Raw genomic sequence first — 24,219 nt, 5'->3', positions numbered from 1 at the left:
TTCTTAGAAGTTTGGAACAGAACTTCAGACACATACACCAACACATGTGTTGGCTTAAAAGGAAAGTTCTTTTTTTTTTTTTTTTAAGATTTTTATTTATTTATTTGACAGCGAGAGACACAGCGAGAGAGGGAATACAAGCAGGGGGAGCGGGAGAGGGAGAGGCAGGCTTCCCGCCGAGCAGGGAGCCCGATGCGGGGCTCGATCCCAGGACCCTGGGACCATGACCTGAGCCGAAGGCAGACGCTTAACGACTGAGCCACCCAGGCGCCCCTTAAAAGGAAAGTTCTTTACAAACATGCAAAATTGAGCAATTAAATTCTCCCTGTAATGTCAAATATTGGAAAGTGGTGGAGGACTCATTTACTCCTGTATACATTATTGCAGTTAGAAAAAGAGATTCTATATGGGCTTATTTTTAAAAACTTGGAAAACCTTAAAACAAACAGAAGGGTGGTATATACGGGCCAGAATTAATGTAAAACAAAGCAAAACAAAACAAAACAAAACACCATGCAAAAAAACAGGAGAAAATCATTCCTCTCCTCCAAATGGGGTTGTTTTGTTTTGAATGATTCTTGAAAACAATTTCAGTAATTCACAAGAATATATTTAACTGACTTATTCCCAATATATTCTGAAACAATGTCATGTTTATTAAATAACGTGCCCAAATGAAGACGGTGTTATGTTATTAAACGTAAAAAAAGAAAAATGCCCATTACAAAAGGAAAGGTGTAAGAATTATTCAAGTTCTTAGTTCTCAAATATAAAAATCAACATTCCACATACTCAATGAATATTAAACTTGAAAACAAAGCACTGTAGGTAATTTATCTTTACAGACAGATGTGAAATACTCAAACCATAAGTGATTAAGTATATGTGCATATTAATGAAATACTTTCAATCAATGCTAAGGGCAGGTGTCATTTAATAGTGAACCAACACCAAGTAAATGACATTTTGATGTCTTGGTGGAAATGACATATTCACAAACCCATGTCTCAGCACGGATATTTATATACGTAGTTCTGTTCTCCCAGTGATTTTAGGCAGTTTAATTTATTCAAAAACACAATCTCATGTTTACTTTCAATAATTTTTATAAGGCAGTAGAGTACATTTTCTTCTGAAATCATATTTTTATTGGAATTGGCTCTGTAAACTAATGAGTAAATACAAGCGGGTACACGGATAAGATAGATTTTATATTCTTTAATTTTTTTTTTTTTCCTTTAGGAAAAGCAATGTAGCCTTCTTTCTGTATTTGTGCTTTGAACCTTTTGGGACTGATACAGATCCACTGAGGCCAAGCCTAGAATTAAATCATCGTTACTGTTAAAAGTTAATTGACAGTGTTAAGTACAAAAAGTCATTACTAACGAAGGGCTGAAAGCGTAATACATATAATTGTGGAATTGCTGCTACGCACATAACTGTTTAGGGTTGGGGGTTTTAACAGGAATAGATTCTTGCACTTACCAAGCAAGCTATGATAAACAAGATGTACCGATTGCAACTATAATTTTTAAACTACTACAACGTGGTTCGGTGTAGCTAATGTTACACTTGTATTGTAAGACTTGGGTTCCTGTTCTTCCTTCAAAGTCATCAGAACAACAGGGAATAAAGAGACTTCTGAAGAATGGCCAGCGCTTGCTGCTGCTGTTTCAAGGAAGGAAATATTAAACATTCGCGTGTTATTTAGGTAATTGTTACATACATTTTGGCCAACAAAATATCCCAATGCTCACATCCCTCCTGAGTTCTTAATATTAAATATACACCACTTACAGCTTCCATCATAATTTTGTTTTGCAACTTGGTCATGTCTTCCCTAACTTCGCTTTGTTGATCAGTAAGAAGATGTTCATGGTCCTTCTCTAAGTCCTGCATACTCTAATAAAACAAAAAGCCTAGTTCAGTTACAAACCACCACTTTTCATCTCATGCTCCAAACATGTAAAATTAAAAATTTCAAGGGGCGCCTGGGTGGCTCAGTCAGTTAAGCGTCTGCCTTTGGCTCAGGTCATGATCTCGGGGTCCTGGGATCGAGCCCCCACGTCGGGCTCCCTGCTCGGCGGGGAGTCTGCTTCTCCATCTCCCTCTGCCCCTCCCCCTGCTCATGGGTGCTCTCTCTCTCTCTCTCTCTCCCCCCTAAAAAATAAATAAAATCTTTTAAAAAATTAAATTAAATTTCAAAAGTAACAATTCTTAATACTCAAAGGATGCTCGTTATTTATTCCAAATAAAATATTATACCTAATACATGGAGATCAAAATACTCACTTAGGAAATTTTTTAAATGTTGTGTTTGAGTCAAATATTATTATTATCATAGAGGCATGACAGTAGTACACTTTGCTCGAAACAATGGGTTAATAAACAGTTAAGGTCAAGGTGGAGAAAAAAAAAAAGACTGGCAGTCCCACAGAATGAAATACCATGATTTTAAAACTCTCTAATAAGCTTTCTAAATACCATGTAGCACTGCACTTATAATGAGTAAAAATCAATGTAACATGATTCCATTGGAGGGAATAAAATGATCTGTAACACGACCTCTTTAAGTTATGAAAAACAAACGTGTTCTAAATCCTTACTGTTCACTTAACAAATAGTGATCTAGCACATACTACGTAAAAAGTACTGTTAAGTGCTGTGGAGGAATTTGGAAAATGAATGCACGATCTCTTCCTTCCTTATTCCAGTGAGAATAAAAAAACATGTACATAAAAACAACACAAAAACTTTGTAACAATTAAGGAAACACCACTTGCCATGACTGTGTACCGGAAAATAAGATTGATTCTGATTTAGTTGGCAAAAGAGTAAGACTTCAGTAGGTAAAGGGAAGAGGGAATTGAAAGTACTCTAGAAACAAGGAAGTGATGGTGAGTTAGTGTACTGGAGGGGTGGGAGGAAAGGAGGAATGTAAGTATAAAACTACAAAGGGAGTCTTGTTACAGGGCAGACGTTGAATACCTGAGTGTTTAAATGGGAAGCTAATGGCAGGTTTTCAGGAGGGAAGGTACACGTTTTGGAACATCATATTGCAGAACTGGGAAGGATGGACCGGAGAAGAGAGAACTCAGATGAGAGTTTAATAGTATAAGCAGGGAATGATGAGATCCTGAACTCGGGGCAGCGGCAGTGGGAATTCAAAGAAAGATATTAAGGTACAGCTGCAGAGGTAAAGTACACCTCCCACTCCCCTCCGCCGCCCCTCCCTCCCCGCCCACATACACACACCAAGAAAAAAGAACGGGGATGTGCAGGCTTCCATTGCCTCCTAAACGAGTATATATCTGCACGAAGAAGAGGTCTGTGTCACTGAGGACAATTTGCTAATGTGCAAATATCCCAGCAGATCATTCTCAACTCACAAACGTTTAGTCCTCCTCTGGCTTTTTCATTCTGTTATACATTTAGACCTTTTCTTATGATTTTAAGTATGCATATAAAGTCATTATTGGTCTAATATTCCAAAAGCAAATATGCCATAAAACACTCACGTAATGCATTTGAATATAAAAGTGCTATTCATCAATTACAATTGCCTACTCATATTTAACAGAAACCGTTAACACAAGTAAAAGACACGTAGAAGTGATTTATAGACTTCCTAGTTTCCACTATAAATTTATTGCCGATCTCCTCAAAACTGATTGTTGAACAAAAAATTATGATTAAAGTGTTAATAAAGTACCAGTTTTCTTCACAATACATATATTTCTAGGTGAAATTCCCTCTTTACAGTTCCCTGTTTTAGATGACTCCCACAAAACTATTAATTAATTCTAAAAATAAAAATGCATTTACCAATTACGTTAAATCCAAAACAATGAATTCCAAATGGACAATGTTTAACAATTTAGATGTACAACCTAAATGGTTCCCCCTTCCCCGAAGATTTGGAAAGCAACAGTCTTCTACTTTTACATACATTTTATATATATATTTTTAAATATTTACTTACTTATGAGAGAGAGAGAGCATGTGCACATGCAAGTGGGAGGAGGGGCAGAGGGAGAGAATCTTCAAGCAGACTCCCCGCTAAGCAGGAGGCACGAGGCGGGGCTCGATCCCACAACCCGTGAGATCAGGACCCACGACCTGAGCCAAAACCAGGAGTCGGCTGCTCAACTGACTGAGCCACCCAGGCGCGCCTACATGTTATGTTTTATAAGAATGTATTGTGTTGCCAAATACAACAGACCTTTAAGAATTGCTCATGTAAGTTTTTAATTTTTTGCAGTCTCTGGTTCTGAACAGCTCTAGCTTGTTGAAGAATCTTTCGTTGCTCTCGGAACATACCCTACAAATATAAAAGAAAAGGGTGATAAAATGTGGGTAACATTTAATATTTAGAAAACATAATTATACATCAAGTTTGAAAGCAATATTCTTTAAATCGATACTTGTTAACATTTCCTGTTTTAACAACTTTTGTGGCCAAGTTTATTCACCACTAATATACAGAAACAATACGACGATCCTACCTAGTAGCCATTAAGTAGGAAATTGTCTTCCTCACCAATACTGAAAACATGTTTTAATTTTTGACTTCAAAATCCACAAATGACCCTTCCAAAAATGTGTTTACCACAAGTAGGCAAAAATCCGTACACTAATCCTTCCTAACAGTAGTTTCAGAAGAGATATTCTTTCTTTCTTTCTTTTTAAGATTTTATTTATTATCAGAGAGAGACAGAGACAGAGAGCGCACAAGCAGGGGGAGGGGCAGAGGCAGAGGGAGAAGCAGGCTTCCTGCTGAGCAAGGAGCCCGATGTGGGCCTTGATCCCAGGACCCTGGGATCATGGCCTGAGCCGAAGGCAGACGCTTAGCCGACTGAGCCACCCAGACGTCCCAGAGATATTCTTTCTTAACAACATTCAAAACGTGTACTAATTCTCGGTCATTTCAGTATGCATACAGATGATCCTAGCCTCTCTGTTCCTTGACCTAATCTCCAACAATAATTTTGTCCTCTTCCCTACTTTAGTCACTCACTTACATAGTCATACCCTGGATTCTGTCATTCCCAATAACTGCAACATCTACATAATATTAAGTAGAGCAGAGACTTATATAGGAACTGTGTGTCAGGTACTGTTCTGAGCCATTTTAAACAAACTTATTATATACGATCTCATTTAATCCTCAAAACAGCTCTATGAGGCAAGTACTCTTATTATGTCTCGTCTCCTTTCATAGGTGAGGAAACTGAGTGAGGTACAGAGAGAAACAATTTGTCCCTGATTTCACAGCTAGTACTGGTCAACCAGGACTGGGTCCCCCCAAAATGGTTCCAGAGTCCAGGCTCTTGACCACTGTACTATACTGTTTGTCCACTTTCCCCCCCGACATTCAACGTCTACCTCCCTGTTTGTAGTTCTCTACCCTTTTTACTACAGTTCAGTGCTCTTTCAGGATTAACATCCCATCGATCCTGCGACTTTTCATGGTCCCCAGTCCCCACTCTCATATTCTCCCTTCTCCTCCTTCTTGGCTTAAATTCCATGGCCAATCATTATACCTATGCACTTGCACGTGTACCTTGCCCCCTTTTCACTCTGTTGATCTGCGTGGCTAAACCGCAACCCTGGAAAATCCAACTCTCCAGCTGCTCTGCCACAACCATGCAGAGGGGTCTCACCTTAAATTCATGATCACTATGACACTAACCTAAATTAGACCCATAATGCTGCTTGGCAATGATATTTCCCTAGTCCATTCGCTGGCCCGCTCTCCTGGAAACAGTTCCAGGACTTCTTCTCTGCCCCTCAAAGGCAACACCTCCTCCACCACTCTAACTCTTAACTGGTGACCTTCCTATATCACTAAATAGACTGAGGCAATCCAAATAGAACATTCAGTCTCCCACCGCTACATCTTCCACCCACCTTTACCCATCTGGGCTCATGGACTCTACATTCTCTCCTCTGTTTTTGCATGACCTACTGCCACTTGAGACTTTGATACAATAAATAAATCAATTTTAAAGCCAAGGCTGATACCAACAGCTAGTTTTTCTTCTTGTTCCTGGGCTTTCCGCATGTCTGTATCCCACTCCCGAAACAAAGTCAGAAACTGCTGAGAATATTTGAGATGAAGATTCTGCCTGTAAAACATAATAATGAGCACCGTCACACCTCATAAAGATATGGAAAAATTAACCATATTCAAAACAAAATTGATTTGACACAATTTACGCCATAAAAGGAGACGGCAGTAACAGCGTAATAGCAGCTGAAATGGTCTCCTGAGAAACAGAAAGGCTACACGAACGATCTACTCTTATTCCAAAAGTATCGTCCCTGACTGACCAATATATAAGCTATCTCACATGCCTTACCTCTTAAAAACTAGTGAGGATTTACTGTACTATCAATTTTCCAGAAAAATTCATTTTATCTAAAAGCAGTTTACTTTTCATTTCTTCTTACTGAAGAACATGTATGTTCTGATATGGTAAGTAGATTCAGTAAGGATATCATATCCATTTATCATAGAAGGTTTCCAAACAGGAATATTTCACTTAAATACTTCCCCTCTTTGGCACAACAATGGTTTTTAAGAAAGAACAGTGAACACAATTTACTAAAATATGCAAATTATTTGTAATATAAGATCAATCTTTTCTACATAACTGAATACAGTTAACTATCGCAAGAATAATGGTTTAAGGCATTTACCTGAAGTTCAGCTAGTGTAGGTCTAGAATAAATACGAATTAATGTTATAGGAAGAAAACTCAATTGTTATTTGAAAGGGAAAAAAGGTCATCTTTATTGGCTTCCAGGAGATACATCTCAATTCTGTTAAGGAGTGAGGTTAACAGAATTTATCTGCTTAGAAAAAAAATCAAGCAAAATCTATTTTTTCACTGGCAAGTTCAATATAATAGAATTTGTCTTAGGTTATTCGCACCAACGAATACTAAGAAATGATACAAATGTCATCGTGACTTCAAAACAAAACAAAACAACAAAGCCCAACAACTTCACCTTTGTTCTTGCTGTATGTTCCAAACATGCTCAATTTTTTCGTTAGCGGTTTTGACAAAAGCTCTGGCATTCACTTCGAACATTTTTCTCTTTGCAAGAAGAGCCCGTTTAATGTCAACTGTATACAAAATATTCACTGAAATTTAGTGTTGAAAATTATTTTGTTTTCATATATACGAATCAATATGCGTAAATGTTGTCTCAGCAATATGCAAAGACATTTAAAATTTATAATACAGACATCATAAATGTCCAATCACTATGTTGTATACCTGGAACTAATATAATATTGTACGCCAATTACACTTTAAAAAATAAAATAAGTAAAATAAAAATTATAACACAGGCATCATTTCAAAAAGCAAGATTTGCTCACTATTTTCTGTAAAATCTTTCTGGTACTAGTATCCCAGTTATAATTTTTCTAACTGCAGGCCACCTTTTAGTTTAGAGATAACGAAAAGGGGATAGTAATCAAAATATTTTCCATTATCAAAATGCGTATAGAGAACCCCAAAGGCAGACTTTAATTTCCTTGTGAGAAAACAGCTAAAAGGCAAATTTCTCTAAATTTATAAAATATCCTCCAATTCAAGGGACATGTTTAGATGGATTACCGTTAGAATGCATTATATATGCTAAGTGAAGTAAGTCAAGCAGAGAAAGTCAATTATCATATGGTTTCACTGATTTGTGGAACATAAGGAATAACATGGAGGACATTAGGAGAAGGAAGGGAAAAATGAAGGGGGTGGGAATCGGAGGGGGAGACGAACCATGAGTCCATAGACTCCGAGAAACAAACTGAGGGTTCTAGAGGGGAGGGGGGTGAGGGGATGGGTTAGCCCGGTGGTGGGTATTAAGGAGGGCACGTACTGCATGGAGCACCGGGTGTTATACGGAAACAACGAATCGTGGATCACTACATCAAAAACTAACGATGCACTGTATGGTGACTAACGTAACATAATAAAATTAAATTAAATTTAAAAAAAGAATGCGTTATATAAAACGCACAAAAGTGTTTTCTTAAAAATGATCCTCAAAAGGATAAAAATAATTATATCGCACATTAAAAAAAATTATTTTTCAAGCGGTCTAGTGCGTGATGCTTTTAACTGTGTTTTACTAGAAGAGACAGGGGCCGCGGGTGTAAAAATTCTAATTTAAATAAATGAATTCAAAAACATTTAAAAAATATTTTCATGGAGCTTTTTACATGACACTTTTATCCATAAGTGCTGCATTTCACAGAATCTTAATACTTCAAATAAAGCTTTGCAAATCATATGATTTGACTTTATGGATCTACAATCAATACTTATTTTTCAGTAGTCATGAAGGATCTGCACTATAATAACAATATTTTATACATCCGGAATCCATCTATAGTAAGAAGTTTACCAGACAGCTCACAAAGCAAGCACTTTGTCACCACCAAATAGAGCAAAGCCTTCAAAACGTACTCGCTTGTAAGGATGATCTCTATCGAAGAGCCGCAGATTGACTTGGACCCTGCTAAGGGTCCTGTCCTGTAGTGCAGATGGTGTAACTGACATCTGGCCAAACCACATAAAACTTAGGAGTTTGGGTATGATTATATATTTCTCACTAGCTGGGAGACTTCTTTGGTTTGCAGCTACACGGTTTGCTAATGAAAAGTAACAATAAAGAGTTTTCTGTTTGTTTGTTTTTTAGAGGATTCAATTTGTGCTGCTGCTCCAAAGAACAGGACGCCGGAAAGTTATGAAAAGTAACTAAACAAGGAAATTTAAAATTGACATTAAAAATTGATATATCACCTAATCTGTGCACACTGTGCACACAAGGAGGTTCAAACTTTTCTCTGTTTAATTTATATTAATTTATATTAAATGTACATGTGTGTAAAATAATGGCATCATTCTTACCTCATCAAGGTTAGTACCATTTTTACTTTTCCACATCAACAATGGAAAAGGTCAGTAAAGAAACTTGCAAAGTTGAATCACACTAAATACCTGTGTCATATCCTACATACGAGAACAAGGCATTAAAATCAGTGTTGCAGACCACTCATTGACATTTCCATTTATAAAAGCTGTATGGTTTAAAACCATTTTTTTTTTTCCACCGCAAACATCACTTAAGCATACCTCCAAGTCCTTGCAGCATCTTCTGTATTTCATTCCTGTGAAGAAGTTACATCAAACATTATTAAGGATAAACAAAGATCATGTTTGTTTTGGAAAAAATGTCTCATTCTAGGATTTTACAGAGAATAATTGTTATGTAAGCCAAGTTGACTTGATCTGGTGAGTGAAAATACTATGAACACATTACCCCGCATCTTCCTCAAACGTTACTGCAGAAGGCCTTTTTCGTCCATGTTTATCGGTTACTGGACTGTTTCCTGCGTTGAAATAAACATACATACATATGTTTAATACTATATTAAACATACACTTATTGACATTTAATGCTGAAAATCCTCTTTTGCAGCTTACTCAAGACAACATAGGCAATATTGGTTCAGCAGCACTGGAAAGAAAACTAGCATTTTTTAAAAAGGCCTCACATCAGAAATCAAGATTATTCGCTTCTTTTTTTTCACCTGTGAAATCTTTCAGTTACTGATATCTGAATTCTAATTTGTTTGTTTGTTTGTTTTTGCCTGCACACACCTTTTATTTAACTTATCCTGGAAAAAGAGCTAATAAACAAAAGTTACTATCTCCCAAAATGTGTGAAATAAAAATGGGGGGGGGGGTTTCCTCAATGACAGTCTTTTAATTTTCTCATGAAAAGACCGTTGTACGGGCTGGTCTTTAATAAATTTATAAAATATCCTCCAAATCAAAGGACTCATTGAGATGGATTCTTGTTAAAAGTCGATATATAAAACACACTTTATCATTCTGTTTTAAAAGTGTCCAAAAGGGATACAAATAAATAAATGAAAAGAGAAGAAAGGGGTGTGTGTGTGTGTGTGTGTGTGTGTGTGTGTGTGTGTGTGTTAATTTAGTCAATGAGGATTTTAAGTATATTTGAGTTAAAAGACCGTGGAGAGTTTAAGGAAATAAAAGAATTTATTCAAAAACACTTCCTAAATACGTTTCTTAGTAAACAAATGGAGTTTTTCTTACAGCCTTTTTAAAAAGCACCTTTGCAATTAGTAAAATTTTTAATATTTCAGAAAACGCTTTCCTAAGCATTTGACTGCGTGTTCTGCATCGGCCATCAATAGCTGTTTTCCAGGGACCGGGAAAAGGCGCACTGTTACACAACCACTTTATATATCCAGTTTGCCACGTAGAATAATCAATGTATGAGACAGCTCACACACCGAGAACCCTGACACCACCGAACAGAGCAAAGCTTTCAAGACGTACCTGCTTGTATGACTGATCCATATAGAGGACTCAAAAATCGACTCAGACTCTTTTATACTAAGAGTCCTGCCCTGTAACCCGGTTAATGTTTAAGTGACATCTGACAGAACAGCTGAAAACTTTTAGGTTTATTGGTTCTGATCACACGTTGCTAGCATGCTGGCAAAGTGGTCTTTAGTTTTCCACTGCACGGTCTATTAGTGTATAAGCATCATGACAAAGACTTATTTTACAGGCTTCAATTTAAACTTCTGTACCAAAGAAAATAAATAGAAAAGTCAAGGAAAATAACTACAATGAGAAAATTAAAAATTGATATTAAAAACCGATGTATCACTCACTCTGGGACACGAAGTGGAAGACAGATTATTTCGTGCCAATTCTCCTAATATCCCCACAGTCCATCAAATGTACCCACGTATAAAATAAAAGCATCACTCTTACCTCACCACTGGCAGCCCCGGTCTCTGCACATCCACAGTAAAAAGGGGAACTAAGGAAATCTATGAAGCCAAATCACGCTAAATACTTAAGGAAAATCCTGTATCTGAGAACAAGGCATTAAATAACAGTGTGGTAGCCCACTGATTAACATCTCTCGTTAATATGTGTTCTATGGCTCAAAACAACTTACTTTCGCTGAAATAGCTCCTAAATCATACCTTCAAATCTTTCCAACATGTTCTGCAATTCATTCCTGTAAAGAAATGACATCAGGTATTTAATTAAGGGTACCTAAAACAGCACGCATGTTTTGGGTGAAATATGTCATGCCAAGGGCTTCACACACTTCACATACTTGTTACCTGAGCCAACCTTTATTTTTCTTAAAGTACCTTACGGGTCAAGGGAAAATTACTTTAAACGCGTTACCCCACATCTGCCAGAAATGTTCCTGCTGGAGGACTTCTTCCCCCGTAGTATTCAGTCAGTGGACTGTTTCCTGCGTTGAAATAGAAGCGGAAAACATTTTAAAATGAAGTGTGGTGGTGGGCACCAAGGAGGGCACGTGATGTGGTGAGCACCGGGTGTTATACGCAACTAAGGAATCACTGAACATTCTGCCACAAACGAATGAAGTACTACACGTTGGCTCATTGCATTGAAATCTAAAACAATAAAATGAAGTACGGCATTTTGATCAGTTTTCAGGGAGCAATACCTTCACCGTGGAGTTTTTTAGGCCTCCGTCTCGCAAACAAAAGTTTTCTAAGGCAGACCCAGGAAAGGAAGCCTGCATGTGCAAGGCCAGATGAAACTAGATCGGCGACCAGGACCATGCGATGGAGACGGTGTTACAAGCCTTTCAAGGTTAATGCCAGAGTACCTCACCCAGCAGGTGTGAGATACTTTGGAAAGAAGGACTGCGGGGGAGCAGAAGAGCTGCTATCTAAGCCTCGGTAATCCTGGTCTGGGACAGGAGGATCAAGTGGGCAACCTCCGGTACGTGGAACTGCTTTACACACACACACACACACACACACACACACACGCAGACAGACACACGCAGACAGACGCACAGAGACAGACACACAGACACACAGAGAGACAGAACAGACACACAGAGACAGAGACAGACAGATACACACACACACGAGGATTTTACTGTTTACAACGCTGGGGACTCCAAAGCGGTGACCTGCCCGGCGTGCGCCATCAACAAGCGCGGTATCTGCAAAAGGTGTCAGATAGGCAGTACCTTCAGCCTCTGGCCCCCTCAGCTCTCTTCCCTCTTGTCTCCCAAAGGCATAGGCTGCCCTACCCTGAGCCTCCACCGGGGCCTTCGCAGCTCTGCCCAGGCGCTTCCTGCCAGCCGGCGCCATCCCGAGGAGGTGTCTTCTGAGCTCTCCTGCACGCTGTGAGCACAGACACGCGTTAAGGAAATGGGGGGACACGGTCAGTGAGCGATGCCAGGCGAGGGTCCTCTGCGCGGATCAGAGAGTGCGTGCCCTCGTGTCTCTTGTTGGACCAGGAGGGGACAAAGACGATGGGGACGGTGGACCCCTCCCTCCCCCCGCCCCCCGCCCCCCGCCCCCCCCCCGGCTCCGACCGAGCGCATGCGACCTGCCCCGGGACATCTGAGTGCCAGGACCTTCCGCCGCATTCTGTCGCCCTACGTTGGGACAGAGGCCGTCCCCACCCCTAGGCCCCCCGCGGGACAATGTGCTGGTCCGGAGGCCCAACCGTGGCCGGGACTAACGTTAAGTGTCCCCCTCCGAATGGATGGGGAATAAACCGTTCTGCCCCTGTCCGGACCTGTCCGGGGACCGTCAGGTCCAGGGCGGCTCCTCGACACGCCATCTGGACCCCAGGACGACCTCCGGGGACCAAACTGTCCTGCCGGGTGGCCGGGCAAGAGGGACAGACGCAGACGGACCCTCCTCACCAGCTGTGACCCTCCCAGGAAGTGGGGCGGGGACCGTCGGACCCGCCCGCTGCCCTGCCGGCCCCGCGGGCCCTGCCAGCCCCGCCCTCGGGGGCCTCGTCGTGTCCTGCCGCTTAACCAACTGAGCCACCCAGGCGCCCTCGTCGTGTCCTGCCGGAGCCCCCGACGACCCCGTGGGGACATCCCCTCAGAGGCCAGCCCAGCCGCCGCTGCCCCACACCCTGGCCCCCTCACGTCTGAGGAGACCCCCATGGCCACACAGTGCCGCCGGGCCCGCCTCCCCTAGCCGCCTGGGCCTCCCTGAGGGTCCCCTATGCCCCACCCCCATCCTCTGTCTCTCTGTCCCTCCCTCCATCCCTCCATCTGCACAGCGACCTCCACACCACGTCCTCCGCGACGCTCCTCTGAGGGCCTCGCGCCGGAGAGGAGCTCGCCAGCCTCGCCTGGGCGGGAGCGTTACTGATTGGCCGGCGCAGCGCGCATGCGGGAGGCGGGACCTCGGCCGAGACACGCCCCCTGGACCAACTGCGCCTCCGGGCGCGCTGGTGCGGAGCATCGACCATCGAGCATCGAGCATCGAGCATCGAGCATCGAGCATCGAGGCCCCGGCTGGGCGGCTCCGGGTCTACCATATTCAAGGACGTTTCACGGGTCCTCTTCCTGGGAAATCACAAAAGGATACGGGAGTGTGGAACACGTAGGTGCTCAAGCCTCCACCTTCCCGACGTGGGACACTTGTAACAGTTCCTACTCAGTCTCCTCCCGGGGGGGGGGGGGGCCCTTCCCACCCACCGCTTCCGCTCGCAGAGGAATCGCCATCCTGCTGCGTGTCCTGCGTAAACCAACCCCCTCCGTTTTCTAGGGTTTGTTTTCTGGTTGGTTGGCTGGTCGGCTGGTTGGTTTTTGTTTTGTCTTAGAGACCCGTGTGTGTATCCTTGACTGTCCTGGCCTCCTGCTGTGTTGCCCGGGGAGTACAATAAACTGTATCGCCTTCTGCCTAGTGTTCCGCCGCTTCCTTTTCCACCCAACGTTGCGCCCTGACAGCGCCTGGACTATTCCGCAGAGCCGTCCTGCTGTCGTCTGCCCTGTTGTAGCACACACCGTTGTGGAACCACTCCTCCATTCGTTCATCCGTTGTCTTGTCCGTGGACGTGTGGATACCTTCCACTGGAGAGCCCTTACGAGCAGTGACGCTAGCAATATTCCAGTGTCTGGCATACGTGCGATTGTGTTTTGCGGCGTTTAAAGGAGCCCAAGAGTTTAGAGGAGTTGATGACCTATTGCTAGGTCATAGGCTAGGTGAGCTTTCGGTATAGCCAAATTGTTTCCAGCTTATGACTCCCACCAGCCGGTTGGGTACTAACTGCTCCATATTCTCACCAGATTACATTATAATCTCACCGGATTACATTTGGGCTTGCGGTGGTGGTCTTTTTTTTTTTTTTTTTGCATTTCTCCATCCACTAAGGAGATTGAGCTCCTTTATATGCTTATTGTCCATTTCGATTTCCTTTTCCATGGCATCATCTTATGTGGGTGTCATGACCTTTCTACAAATGGGTAGGATGACTTTCTTACAGTTTTGTAGAAGCATTTCATATATTCCAGATATCATCTTTTTTTTTTTAATTTAAATTCAACTAGCCAACATATAGTACATCATCAGTTTTGATATAATGTTCAATGATTCATTAGTCGAGTATAACACCCGGTGTTCATCACATCACGTGCCCTCCTTAATGCCCATCACCCAGTTACCCCATCCCCCCACCCACCTCCCTCTCCTAAACCCTCAGTTTGTTTCCCCGAGTCAAGAGTCTCTCATGGTTTGTCTCCCTCTCTGATTTCTTCCCATTCAGTTTTCCCTCCCTTCCCCTGTTGTCCTCTGCACTATTCCTTATATTCCACACATGAGTGAAACCATATGATAATTGTCTTTCTCTGGTTGACTTATTTCACTTAGCATAATACCCTCCAGTTCCAACCATGTCGATGGTAGTGGTAGGTGTTCATCCTTTCTGACGGCTAAGTAATATTCCATTGTATATATGAACCACATCTTCTTTATCCGGATGTCAATCTTTACAACAGTGTTTCCCCTCTGCCTTTTAATTGCGATAAAATACAAATAACACAAATTTGACCTTTTAAGCCATGTTTAGATATACAGCTCTGTGGCATTAAGTACTTTCCCATTGTTGTACAACCATCACTGCCATCCATCTCTAAAACTTTTTCATCTTTCTGAACTGAAACTCTGTACCCATTAAACACCTATCCCCCATTCCCTCCTCCTCCCAACCCCCAGGAACCACCACTATACGCTCTTTCTCTATGAATTTGGATACCTCATACATACGGTATTTGTCCTTCTGTGACTGGCATATTTCACTGAGCATGATGTCTTCAAGATTCATCCATATTGTAGCATGTCTCAGTTTTTCTTTCCTTTTTAAGGGACAAATAATGATCCATTGTAGGTATATGCCACTTTTTTTTTTTTTTTGCCCATTCATCTGTTGATGGACACTTAGGTTACTTCCACTTTTATCTATTGTGAATAATGCTATATGAACACAGGTACACAAATATCTGTTCGACTCTGTCCTTTCACTTCTTTTGGGTATATACCCAGAAGCAGAACTGCTGGATCGTACCGTAGTTCTCCTGTTTAGCTTTTGAGGTTCCTCCGTATTGTTTTCCGTGGCGGCTGCACCAGTTTACAATCCCACCAACAGTTGCACAATGGTTCCCTTTTCTCACATCCTTGCCAACAACGGTTCTCTTGTTTTTTTTTTGGGGGGGGGGTGGTGGCCATTCTAAAAGGTGTGACTTACCCGCAATGCTAGGCTTACAACAGACGGTGGGATGACACAAATAAGGGGCATAAGTAGTATAGAACAAATTGGTGTGCATTGCTTAAGTAAGTAGTAGTTGACTTTATAATGAAATAATGTGATAAGAAGTCCGTGGGTCTTTTTCTGTGAAAATCTTCCTGTGTGTCAAAAGGGACGCTGCCCATTCACAGCAGTCACCAGCAAGAGGTGACCAGGAGACTCTCCACTGTGACAATTGGTAATACAAGGTGAAAACACTAGATGATACATATACATCTCTTTCTTAGAAGAGACACCAGGAAATAGCGCACCAAGCAGAAAAGTTAATCTCTTTCTTCTTGCCCTTGTAGCTCCCTCTCTGCCTGAATCTTTTTTTTTTTTTTTTAAGATTTATTTATTTATTTGAGAGATGGAGAGAGAACAAGAGAAAGAGCAGGAGGGGCAGGGGGAGAGGGAGAGAGAATCTCAAGCAGACTCTGCACTGAGCCCAGAGCCTGATGCAGGGCTCAATCTCACGACCCTGAGATCACAACCTGAGTCGAAACCTAGAGTCGGTCGCTTAACTGACTGTGCCACCCAGGCACCCCAAAGATATATTTATTTATTTGAGAGAGAGAGAGAGAGAGGGAGGGAGGGAGGGAGACAGAGAGAGACGGAGGGAGGGAGGGAGAGAGAGAGAGAGAGAGAGCACACAAGCAGGGGTGGGGGCAGGGAGAGAGAGAGAGAGAGAATCTCAAGGGGGACTCCCCGCTGAGTGCAGAGCCCGATTTGGGGCTTGATCTCACGACCGGAGCCCAAATCAAGAGTCGGTCGCTTAACCGACTGAGACACCCAGGCGCCCCTCTTCTCTGCCTGAATCTTTAAGAACTTTCCGCCATTGGCTCATTTCCAGCTTTGCCTTCCCATGTCTACTGATTCTTTTTATCCCCACATCATCGCTGCGTAGGAGAAATTGTAGCTCCCCAAAAACGTCTGGAAATGATACATGACAGGAGAAGCTCAAAACTATGGATGGTTATCAGAGGGAAGGCCTTAGCCCATTTTTTACATTGATCTAAATTCTACCATAATTGCAGCTACTGCCTATTGAACACAGGCCTATCTCAGGCAGGGTGCCAAGTGCTTCACATGCATAATCTCCACATCCCATCAGGAGATCCTTAATATCTGGGGTCTCTCTCGCTATAATGTTACGATTGAGCTGTGGGTTCAGGTGTTATTAGTCTTCCTCATTCTTTACAAAGTTCCCTGTTACTAGGGTGATGATATAATGTATCATCCAAATGGAGACAAGTTTGAGAGTGAAGGAGGGTGTGGTAGAGGACAACCAATGTAAACCAGGACTTGCCCCCAGGAGAACCGTAGTGTATGCTCAGCCCTCATATCAACCTCCATGTAATAGATTTGGCAGCCATTGAGGGTTATTATGTAGATCCATTCATTCATGAGGTGTTGTAAAAGGGTAATCTTCTAACTTTATTATTCTTGCTGCGTTTATTGGCTGGAATTCTCCCATGAAGGATAACTACAAACTACTTTGTTCTCCTGATATAGAATTCACACAAGAAAGGCAGAATTATTGCTTTATTCTTTCCCTTTCAGAGTGATGGGTTGCTGTCTTCTGGTCTCCTCAAGGGAACAAGGATCATTTGGGGACCCTTTCAGTATTGCAATGAACTCATGGGTATTAATGTATTGGTGGTTCAAACCATTGCAGTTATCATTCCTTCTGACGCTCACACTGTTTGACATTTGGACATTGGGAGCCCCTTCGCATGCCTCTGGTGTCTTTTTGACATAACCTCAACGTGTATCCTAACTTTTGGATACTCCAAGATGTTCCACACTTACCGTGTCCTTATTCTGCCCCGGGTCTGAAACGAGCCATTTCTCCAAGGACCTCTGGTTTCTTCTAGAGATCATAATGTGGGCACTAAAGGTTCTCGTCGTTGCAACCGATGATGTTCATTGCTTCCAGGTCTTTGCAGTGGACAGAGCTAGGAAATACATTTCTTTGAGGGTCCATACTGACAATCAGAGTTCATGCTGAATGAGTCCATGCACATACTCAATGAGTTCCTGCCATTTCCATTCAAGTTTAAGATTAATTTGGTCCTATATTTGTGTCTTTTGTTTTAAACTGAAATTCCTGGGTTCTTTTTTAAATTTTTTTATTATGTTCAGTGAACCACCATATAGAAATTCCTGAATTCTAATGATATTAATATAATTACTTACCCCCCTTTCTGTGTCTGTGCGTGTGTGTGTGCGTGTGTGTGTGTGTGCGTGTGTATGTATGGTATTTTGCAATAACAAAGGCAATATTACTACTAGCAATATGATTTCTTAATGTAGCTCAAGATGCCTTGTTCTTTTTTATCCTTAAGATATATCCCATTGGATACACACAGTAAAATTGCAATATATATATATAAAGATTATATTTATTTATTTGAGGGAGAGAGACAGAGAGAGCATGAGCAGGGGGAGGAGCAGAGGGAGAGGGAGAAGCAGACTCCCTACCGAGCGGGGAGCCTGACACGGGGCCAGATCCCGTGACCCCGAGATCATGACCTGAGCCGAAGTCAGACACTCAACCGACTGAGCCACCCAGGCACCCCTAAAATTGCTATATTTTTAAGTCATTTGAAATAGTTCTGTATTCTGTAGGGTTAAACCGCCAATTTGACATACACAACTTGCACGACTATGTCACGTGATTTATTATTTATTTATTTTAAGAGCTTGCCCTTTAAATTGTTTCGTAATTTCATGAAACCCTTATGGATTCCAGAACAAAACTAAAAAGCAGGATACTTAAATAAATAAAATCTTTAAAAAAAAAAGTAGGTAGATATCAGTACAAATGTGAACCTGTTACCTCGAATTAGATCACATAAACCGCAAAACATTACTTAATAACTATTTTTAACCATATTCTTCAACCGCTAGCTAGAGATTGTTTTAGGCTGATCAGTTGGTGTTTTTCTGGATGTAGTTAGTGAAAACTTCTATAAATGTACAGTTGAAATCTGCCCCTGTACTAATCAATGCTAGTCTGGAGATAAGTCATGTCCTATTTATTATGTTCGATTCCAAGTAGCAAGGGTCTTGTGTAATTCAGAAGAGTAAACAGTGCTTACAACTCACCTTTTAAAATCCCAACCAATCATTCTAAGGTCAAACCCAATGTTAACATTATTGTGTAGTATATATCGTTCTTTACGTGTGACTACTTATTTTTTTTTATTTTATGGGGGCGGTGGGGCAGAGGGAGAGGGAGAGGGAGAGAGAGAATCTTAAGCAGGCTCCACACCCAGCGTGGAGCCCAACGTGGGGCTCGATCTCACGACCGTGAGATCACGACCTGAGCCGAAATCAAGAGTTGGAGGCGCTCCTACGTGTGACTGTTCAGACTCAGTGTTAATTTTCCTTTCCTTCAAAAGCATGGGAATTCCCGCACCGTATTAAATCCACCAGGCAACAAACATGGTGTTCAGCCCCTCACGCAGACATTTGTTGACCACTACTTCCAAACTACTTGTTGTACAGGACCAGCTTGTAGCATATAGATGGTAGTCTTCAGTATACATAAAATTGTTCAGTGAATATAAAAGGAGAAGAGATGGGATTCTGAAAAATTAAAGATAGGGAGGAAGAAGCAGTCTAGGAAGGAGCTGGAGAAGAGTTTCCAGCAGGGAAGAGCATGGACTAAATCAAAGCATAGCAAAGCATCTCAAAAAGAGGAAGTGACCAGCATGTCAAATATTGCAGAGAAGTTTTGCAAGATAATTAGTGAAATGCAACTGAAGGTCAATGCTTGGGGTGTCTGGGTGGCTCAGTCGGTTGAGTCTGACTCGGTGGAGTCTGATTTTGGCTCAGGTCATGACCTCAGGGTCGGGAGATGGAGCCCCACCTTGCTCGGGCTCCCCACTCAGTGCGGAGTCCGCTTGGGATTCTCTCCCTCTCCCTCTGCCCCTCCCACCCACCCGTTCTCCCTCCTCTCCCCCTCAAAAAGAGAAAGTCAATGCTTACCTTGAACAGGTTTGGTAAGAATAATGTAGCCAAACTCCAGACATGAATGTGTTAAGAAGCAAATACGAGGATAGGAGTAAATTGCAAATGTAGACTCCTTTTTTTTTTTTTTTTTTTAATTAGTTTCGGAGGTAGAGTTTGGTGATTCATCCGTTGCATATAACACCCAGTGCTCATTACATCAAGTGCCCTCCTTAATGCCCTTCACCCAGTTATCCACCCCACCCACCCACCTCCCCTCCAGCCACCCTCAGTTTGTTTCCTAGAGTCAAGAGTCTCTTATGGTCAGCCTCCCTCTCAATTTTCATCTTATTTTATTTTTCCTTCCCTTCCCCTACGTTCATCTGTTTTGTTTCTTAAACTCCACATATGAGTGAAATCATAGGGTATTTGTCTTTCTCTGACTGACTTATTTCGCTTAGCGTAATACCCTCGAGTTCCAACCATGTCGTTGCAAATGGCAAGATTTCATTCTTTTTGATGGCTGAGTAACATTCCATTGTATATGTACACCACATCTTCTTTATCCCTTCATCAGTCGATGGGCATCTGGGCTCTTTCCATATTTTGGCTGTGGTGGACATTGCTGCTATAAACATTGGGGTGCATGTGCCCCCTTTGAATCACTATGTTTGTATCCTTTGGATAAATACCTAGTAGTGCCATTGCCGGGTCATAGGGTAGCTCTATTTTTAACTTTTTGAGGAACCTCCATACTGTTTTCCGGAGTGGCTGCACCAGTTTGCACTCCCACCGACCGTGTAAGAGGGTTCCCCTTTCTCCGCACATAGACTGCTTTCCAGTTAGCTTGTCTATTATGGAGGAAAGGAAGGGGAGGAGGGGTGATAGTTTCAGAGGATAGAGATTAGAGGAACCAACGTAGGTTGGTTAATCGGACACTTAAGCATGTTTATACGTTAGTGGAGATTTGTCTGTGGACACCCAAAAGCTGATTAGTAACGTAATAAGGAAGGCTATTGAAATTTTCTCTAGTTTTTCAGTGAAATTGACTTGAGAGTGCTTAAAGCACTGCCTTAAGTCAGATGGTTTTGATTATTGTAATTTTTTCCTGATTACAAGAGTGATTTATGATTGGTGACAAACAGTATTTAGACTTGACAGAAGTACATGAAGTAGAAAGTAAGCGTCTTCTGTCACCTCAGTGATAACTGCTATTAGCGGTTTGATCCATGCCACTCAAGGGTTTTGCCCGACCCCGACCCCGGACCCTCTACCTACTGATGTTTACCTCACAAAAGCTGTGAGCTCATGTTGCTCTCTCTAGCACTCTTCACTTAATACTACAAGTCAGACAATAATTTAATCCTGGAACTAAGGTTAAAAAAATTTTTTTTAAAAAGCCAATAGATATCTCTACATCTTTGGTGCTTAATAACAGGAGTAGCTATCCTCCATACTCGGGAATTTTATTTATAAACCCTCACCTATTGTTTGCTCTCCCTCTTTAGACTAGATGTAACTGAAGTTCAGGTAGCTCCAGTGATCATCTTTGTGATATTTCCATTTTGAGGAGAAACAATGTGGGGCTATACGGTAAATATGAGCATTTAAAATTATATTAAAGAACCTGTGAAATAATTCAGAAAAACAATACTGCATTGCTGATTTTCTCCAAAAAAAAAAAAAAAAAATCTCTGCACTATATTTGTGCTGATTCCATCTCTTTACCTTTTTTCTTCATCTTATAATTTGGTTATCCTATATACTGTGCACATTTTCCCACTATGTGTTGAAGGTATTACCATAGACAAGCAAATGACCTCATTTTCCCAAGACAAAATGAAATACAATAGTCGAACTATCTTTTATAGGATAAAATTTATCTCACACATTAAATGCTAAAACAAATAAATCCAGTATAACATTCTACACTTAAAACTTGTAACTCAATATTAGGAAAGAAAAGTTGATAGTCTGCATTTTTAATAAACTACTGTGAGGTGAAGGTTCTCGTATTTGAACCTCATACAATGTTTTATTTTCTGCTTGGTTGCTGACTTCAGTACTTGAAAAAAGTTGGTTCTTTTTTTTTTTTTTTTAAAGATTTTATTTGTTTGACAGAGAGACAGAGAGAGAGAGAGAGCACAAGCGGGGGGAGCAGCAGAGGCAGAGGGAGAAGCAGGCTCCCCGCTGAGCGGGGAGCCCGATGTGGGGCTCGATCCCAGGACCCTGAGATCATGACCCGAGCCGAAGGCAGACGCCTCACCGATTGAGCCACCCAGGCGCCCCGAAAAAAGTTGGCTCTTAAGAGGCCACTGTCATCAAATCAAGCTTTGCATAGGAAGAAACCTCACAGAGAGAACAAACGACTCTGTCACGACAACCTCAGTCCATAATACCGGCTAAGTGACTCACACACGCCCACCGGGTCAAGAAGAAGAACGAGGGTGTCGACGGCTCACAGGTAACATCTATTCAGCGCTTATTATGTGCCTACAGGTTTCTCCATCACCGCTTCATCTGACTCTCAGAATCATCCTATTTAAAAAAAAAAAAAATACTGTTTTATACATACACAAGAGCAAATCTATTTTAGCAAACACAGATTTAGGTTGATGGTTCTAGATTTAGAAGATTTCATGCCTAATTAATTTCATTATTTGTTTTAGATTAGCGGTGCTGGGAGAACCCTGATTCACATGGATGAAAATGTAATGGGCTGCTGCCTTGTACAATTTTACAGCTCAGATATTTGCAGTCAGAAGGCAGAAAACGGTGTTTGTGAGCAGACGCCAGGGCAGAGTTACAGTCCTCCTAATCGGCGGTGGTGTGTTTTTCCAGAGTTGGCAGGATAAGCATTCTCTAGATATCTGCGCAAAAACATATTAACTCGATAACCCACGTGTAGATGACCTTTGACATAGTAAAACAGATGTAGGGTAAATCCCATTGTTATCTGTTAGCCGGTCACTGGTATAAAACCCTGCACGTATATAAGGTTGGCCCAAACCTCTACGGCCCTGTACGACCTCTGAGTAACACCATGAGGCTCTGTGGAAGTCTGGGAAAGCGCAGCCCTGACCTGGTTACTCCTTTAGGCCGTGCGCTCCAGATTCCTACGGTCTGGCAGGCTGTCTGCGGTGGGAGAGATGCAATGTCACCGTACGAGGCTGACCTGCTGTATCCCTTAGGGTGCCAGTGTTCTGTCACCTGGACTCCCCACAGGACTAAAGATCCTCCTGGCGATAATGAGCTGCCAGAAGTCAGCAACTAGTGTTTCTGAAAAACGTCCTCATCTTCACACCCTAATATTTGAGTGTGTCTTTGCTGAAGCCTCACACAGTTGGTGGTAAGAAATCATTTGAACTGATGATTCATGGTGTGAATAAAGCCCTTAGTCCTGGAACTCCAGGCTGGAAACTACTCACACAATGCGCGGGTTTCCTCTCTGGCGTCATCACTCGATAAATGGTTAAGCTTTGTCAGCGCTCCACGGGAACCGTGAGACTGTGATATGAGTTTACCGCCGGGCGCGCAGGGAGGCCACCTTCCCAACTTAACTACACTGTGAGTTCTTTGTTAGTCTTACTGTTATTATCATTCCCACTTTGATAGCATACCATTCAGATGTTGAAACTTTTAACAGGCTACCCACCCATGGATTTGAGAAGTTTGAGAATCAGTGTTCCCCTATCAGATGTGAGATTGACTCGTCTTGACCTCAAATTCAAGTTGTAACTAATATCCAGTACTAAAAATAAAAGGGAAAACACTTAAATGGTAAAATACACAGTGATTTTTATCAAATTATATTAATCTGAAGCAATAAAGGAATAATTTGTTCTACTTTTTTATAGGTAGCTCACAGGACTAAAAGTGAATGGTATTTTGGAGACTCCGTTTACTGTTTTATGTTTTGACTGGCAGTTTAGTAATTCTGTAGATAACATATCTTCCTATGGATAGTAAACAGAAGTAGGCAAATTTCTGCTAAAGGTTTTCATTCCTTATTAGCAGATGTCAGGTAACACTATGAGTAAGGGCCATTCGGTGAGATATCGATCCCCCCATCCGACCCGAGTTTTAATTTGATCCAACGGTTCTGCAGCCCCTACGCTGCACAATGAAACAGTAAGAAAAGTAATGGAGTGATGAGCATGTACTATAATTATCTTAAGCAGGAGAAAAGCATATTGAACAAAAGCCAGTAAGTCTATACTCCTTAAAAGGAAAAAATACGCCCATGTGAATTAAATACACAGAGAACACACTGGCGTACTTATTTTGCCTCTGTGCCTGGTGGCAAAATTTCTCAAGTGAGGGTCTCCTTAAAAGTGTGAAATATACCACAACTTCTTTATCCATTCATCAGTTGATGGGCCCCTGGACTCTTTCCATAATTTGGCTATTTTTGCTAATGCTGCTACAAACATCGCGGTGCATGTATCCCTTCAGATTACTATCTTTGTATCCTTTGGGTAAATACCTCGTAGAGCAATCGCTGGGTCTCAGGGTAGTTCTGTGTTTAACTTTCTGAGGAACCTCCACACTGTTTTCCAGAGTGGCTGCGCCAGTTTGCATTCCCACCAACAGTGTAGGAGGGGCCCCCTTTCTC

At 41.8% G+C, this 24,219-nt stretch overlaps 1 protein-coding gene across 2 annotated transcripts; it reads right to left on the bottom strand.

The window, feature by feature from the left end:
• Positions 1-1,203: 1,203 nt before the first annotated feature.
• On the bottom strand, positions 1,204-9,410 carry LOC118529229 (synaptonemal complex protein 3-like). Of its 2 annotated transcripts, XM_078065418.1 has the most exons (6): positions 9,337-9,410; positions 9,150-9,184; positions 6,029-6,128; positions 4,223-4,321; positions 1,798-1,902; positions 1,204-1,668 (listed from the first exon to the last, which is right to left on the bottom strand). In XM_078065418.1, the coding sequence occupies exons 3-6, from the start codon at positions 6,062-6,064 to the stop codon at positions 1,615-1,617; spliced, it is 294 nt and encodes a 97-aa protein (XP_077921544.1). In that variant the 5' UTR covers positions 6,065-6,128; positions 9,150-9,184; positions 9,337-9,410; the 3' UTR covers positions 1,204-1,614. The 2 variants fall into 2 exon arrangements, with proteins under 2 accessions (XP_077921544.1, XP_077921543.1); XM_078065417.1 differs by lacking the exons at positions 9,150-9,184; positions 9,337-9,410 and adding an exon at positions 7,015-7,342.
• Positions 9,411-24,219: the final 14,809 nt, after the last annotated feature.

The sequence above is a fragment of the Halichoerus grypus genome, chromosome X (genome assembly GCF_964656455.1).
Source record: "Halichoerus grypus chromosome X, mHalGry1.hap1.1, whole genome shotgun sequence".
Classification (NCBI taxonomy): Eukaryota; Metazoa; Chordata; class Mammalia; order Carnivora; family Phocidae; genus Halichoerus; species Halichoerus grypus.
Note: the sequence above shows the minus strand (reverse complement) of the source record. Positions and strands in the feature narration are given on the sequence as shown.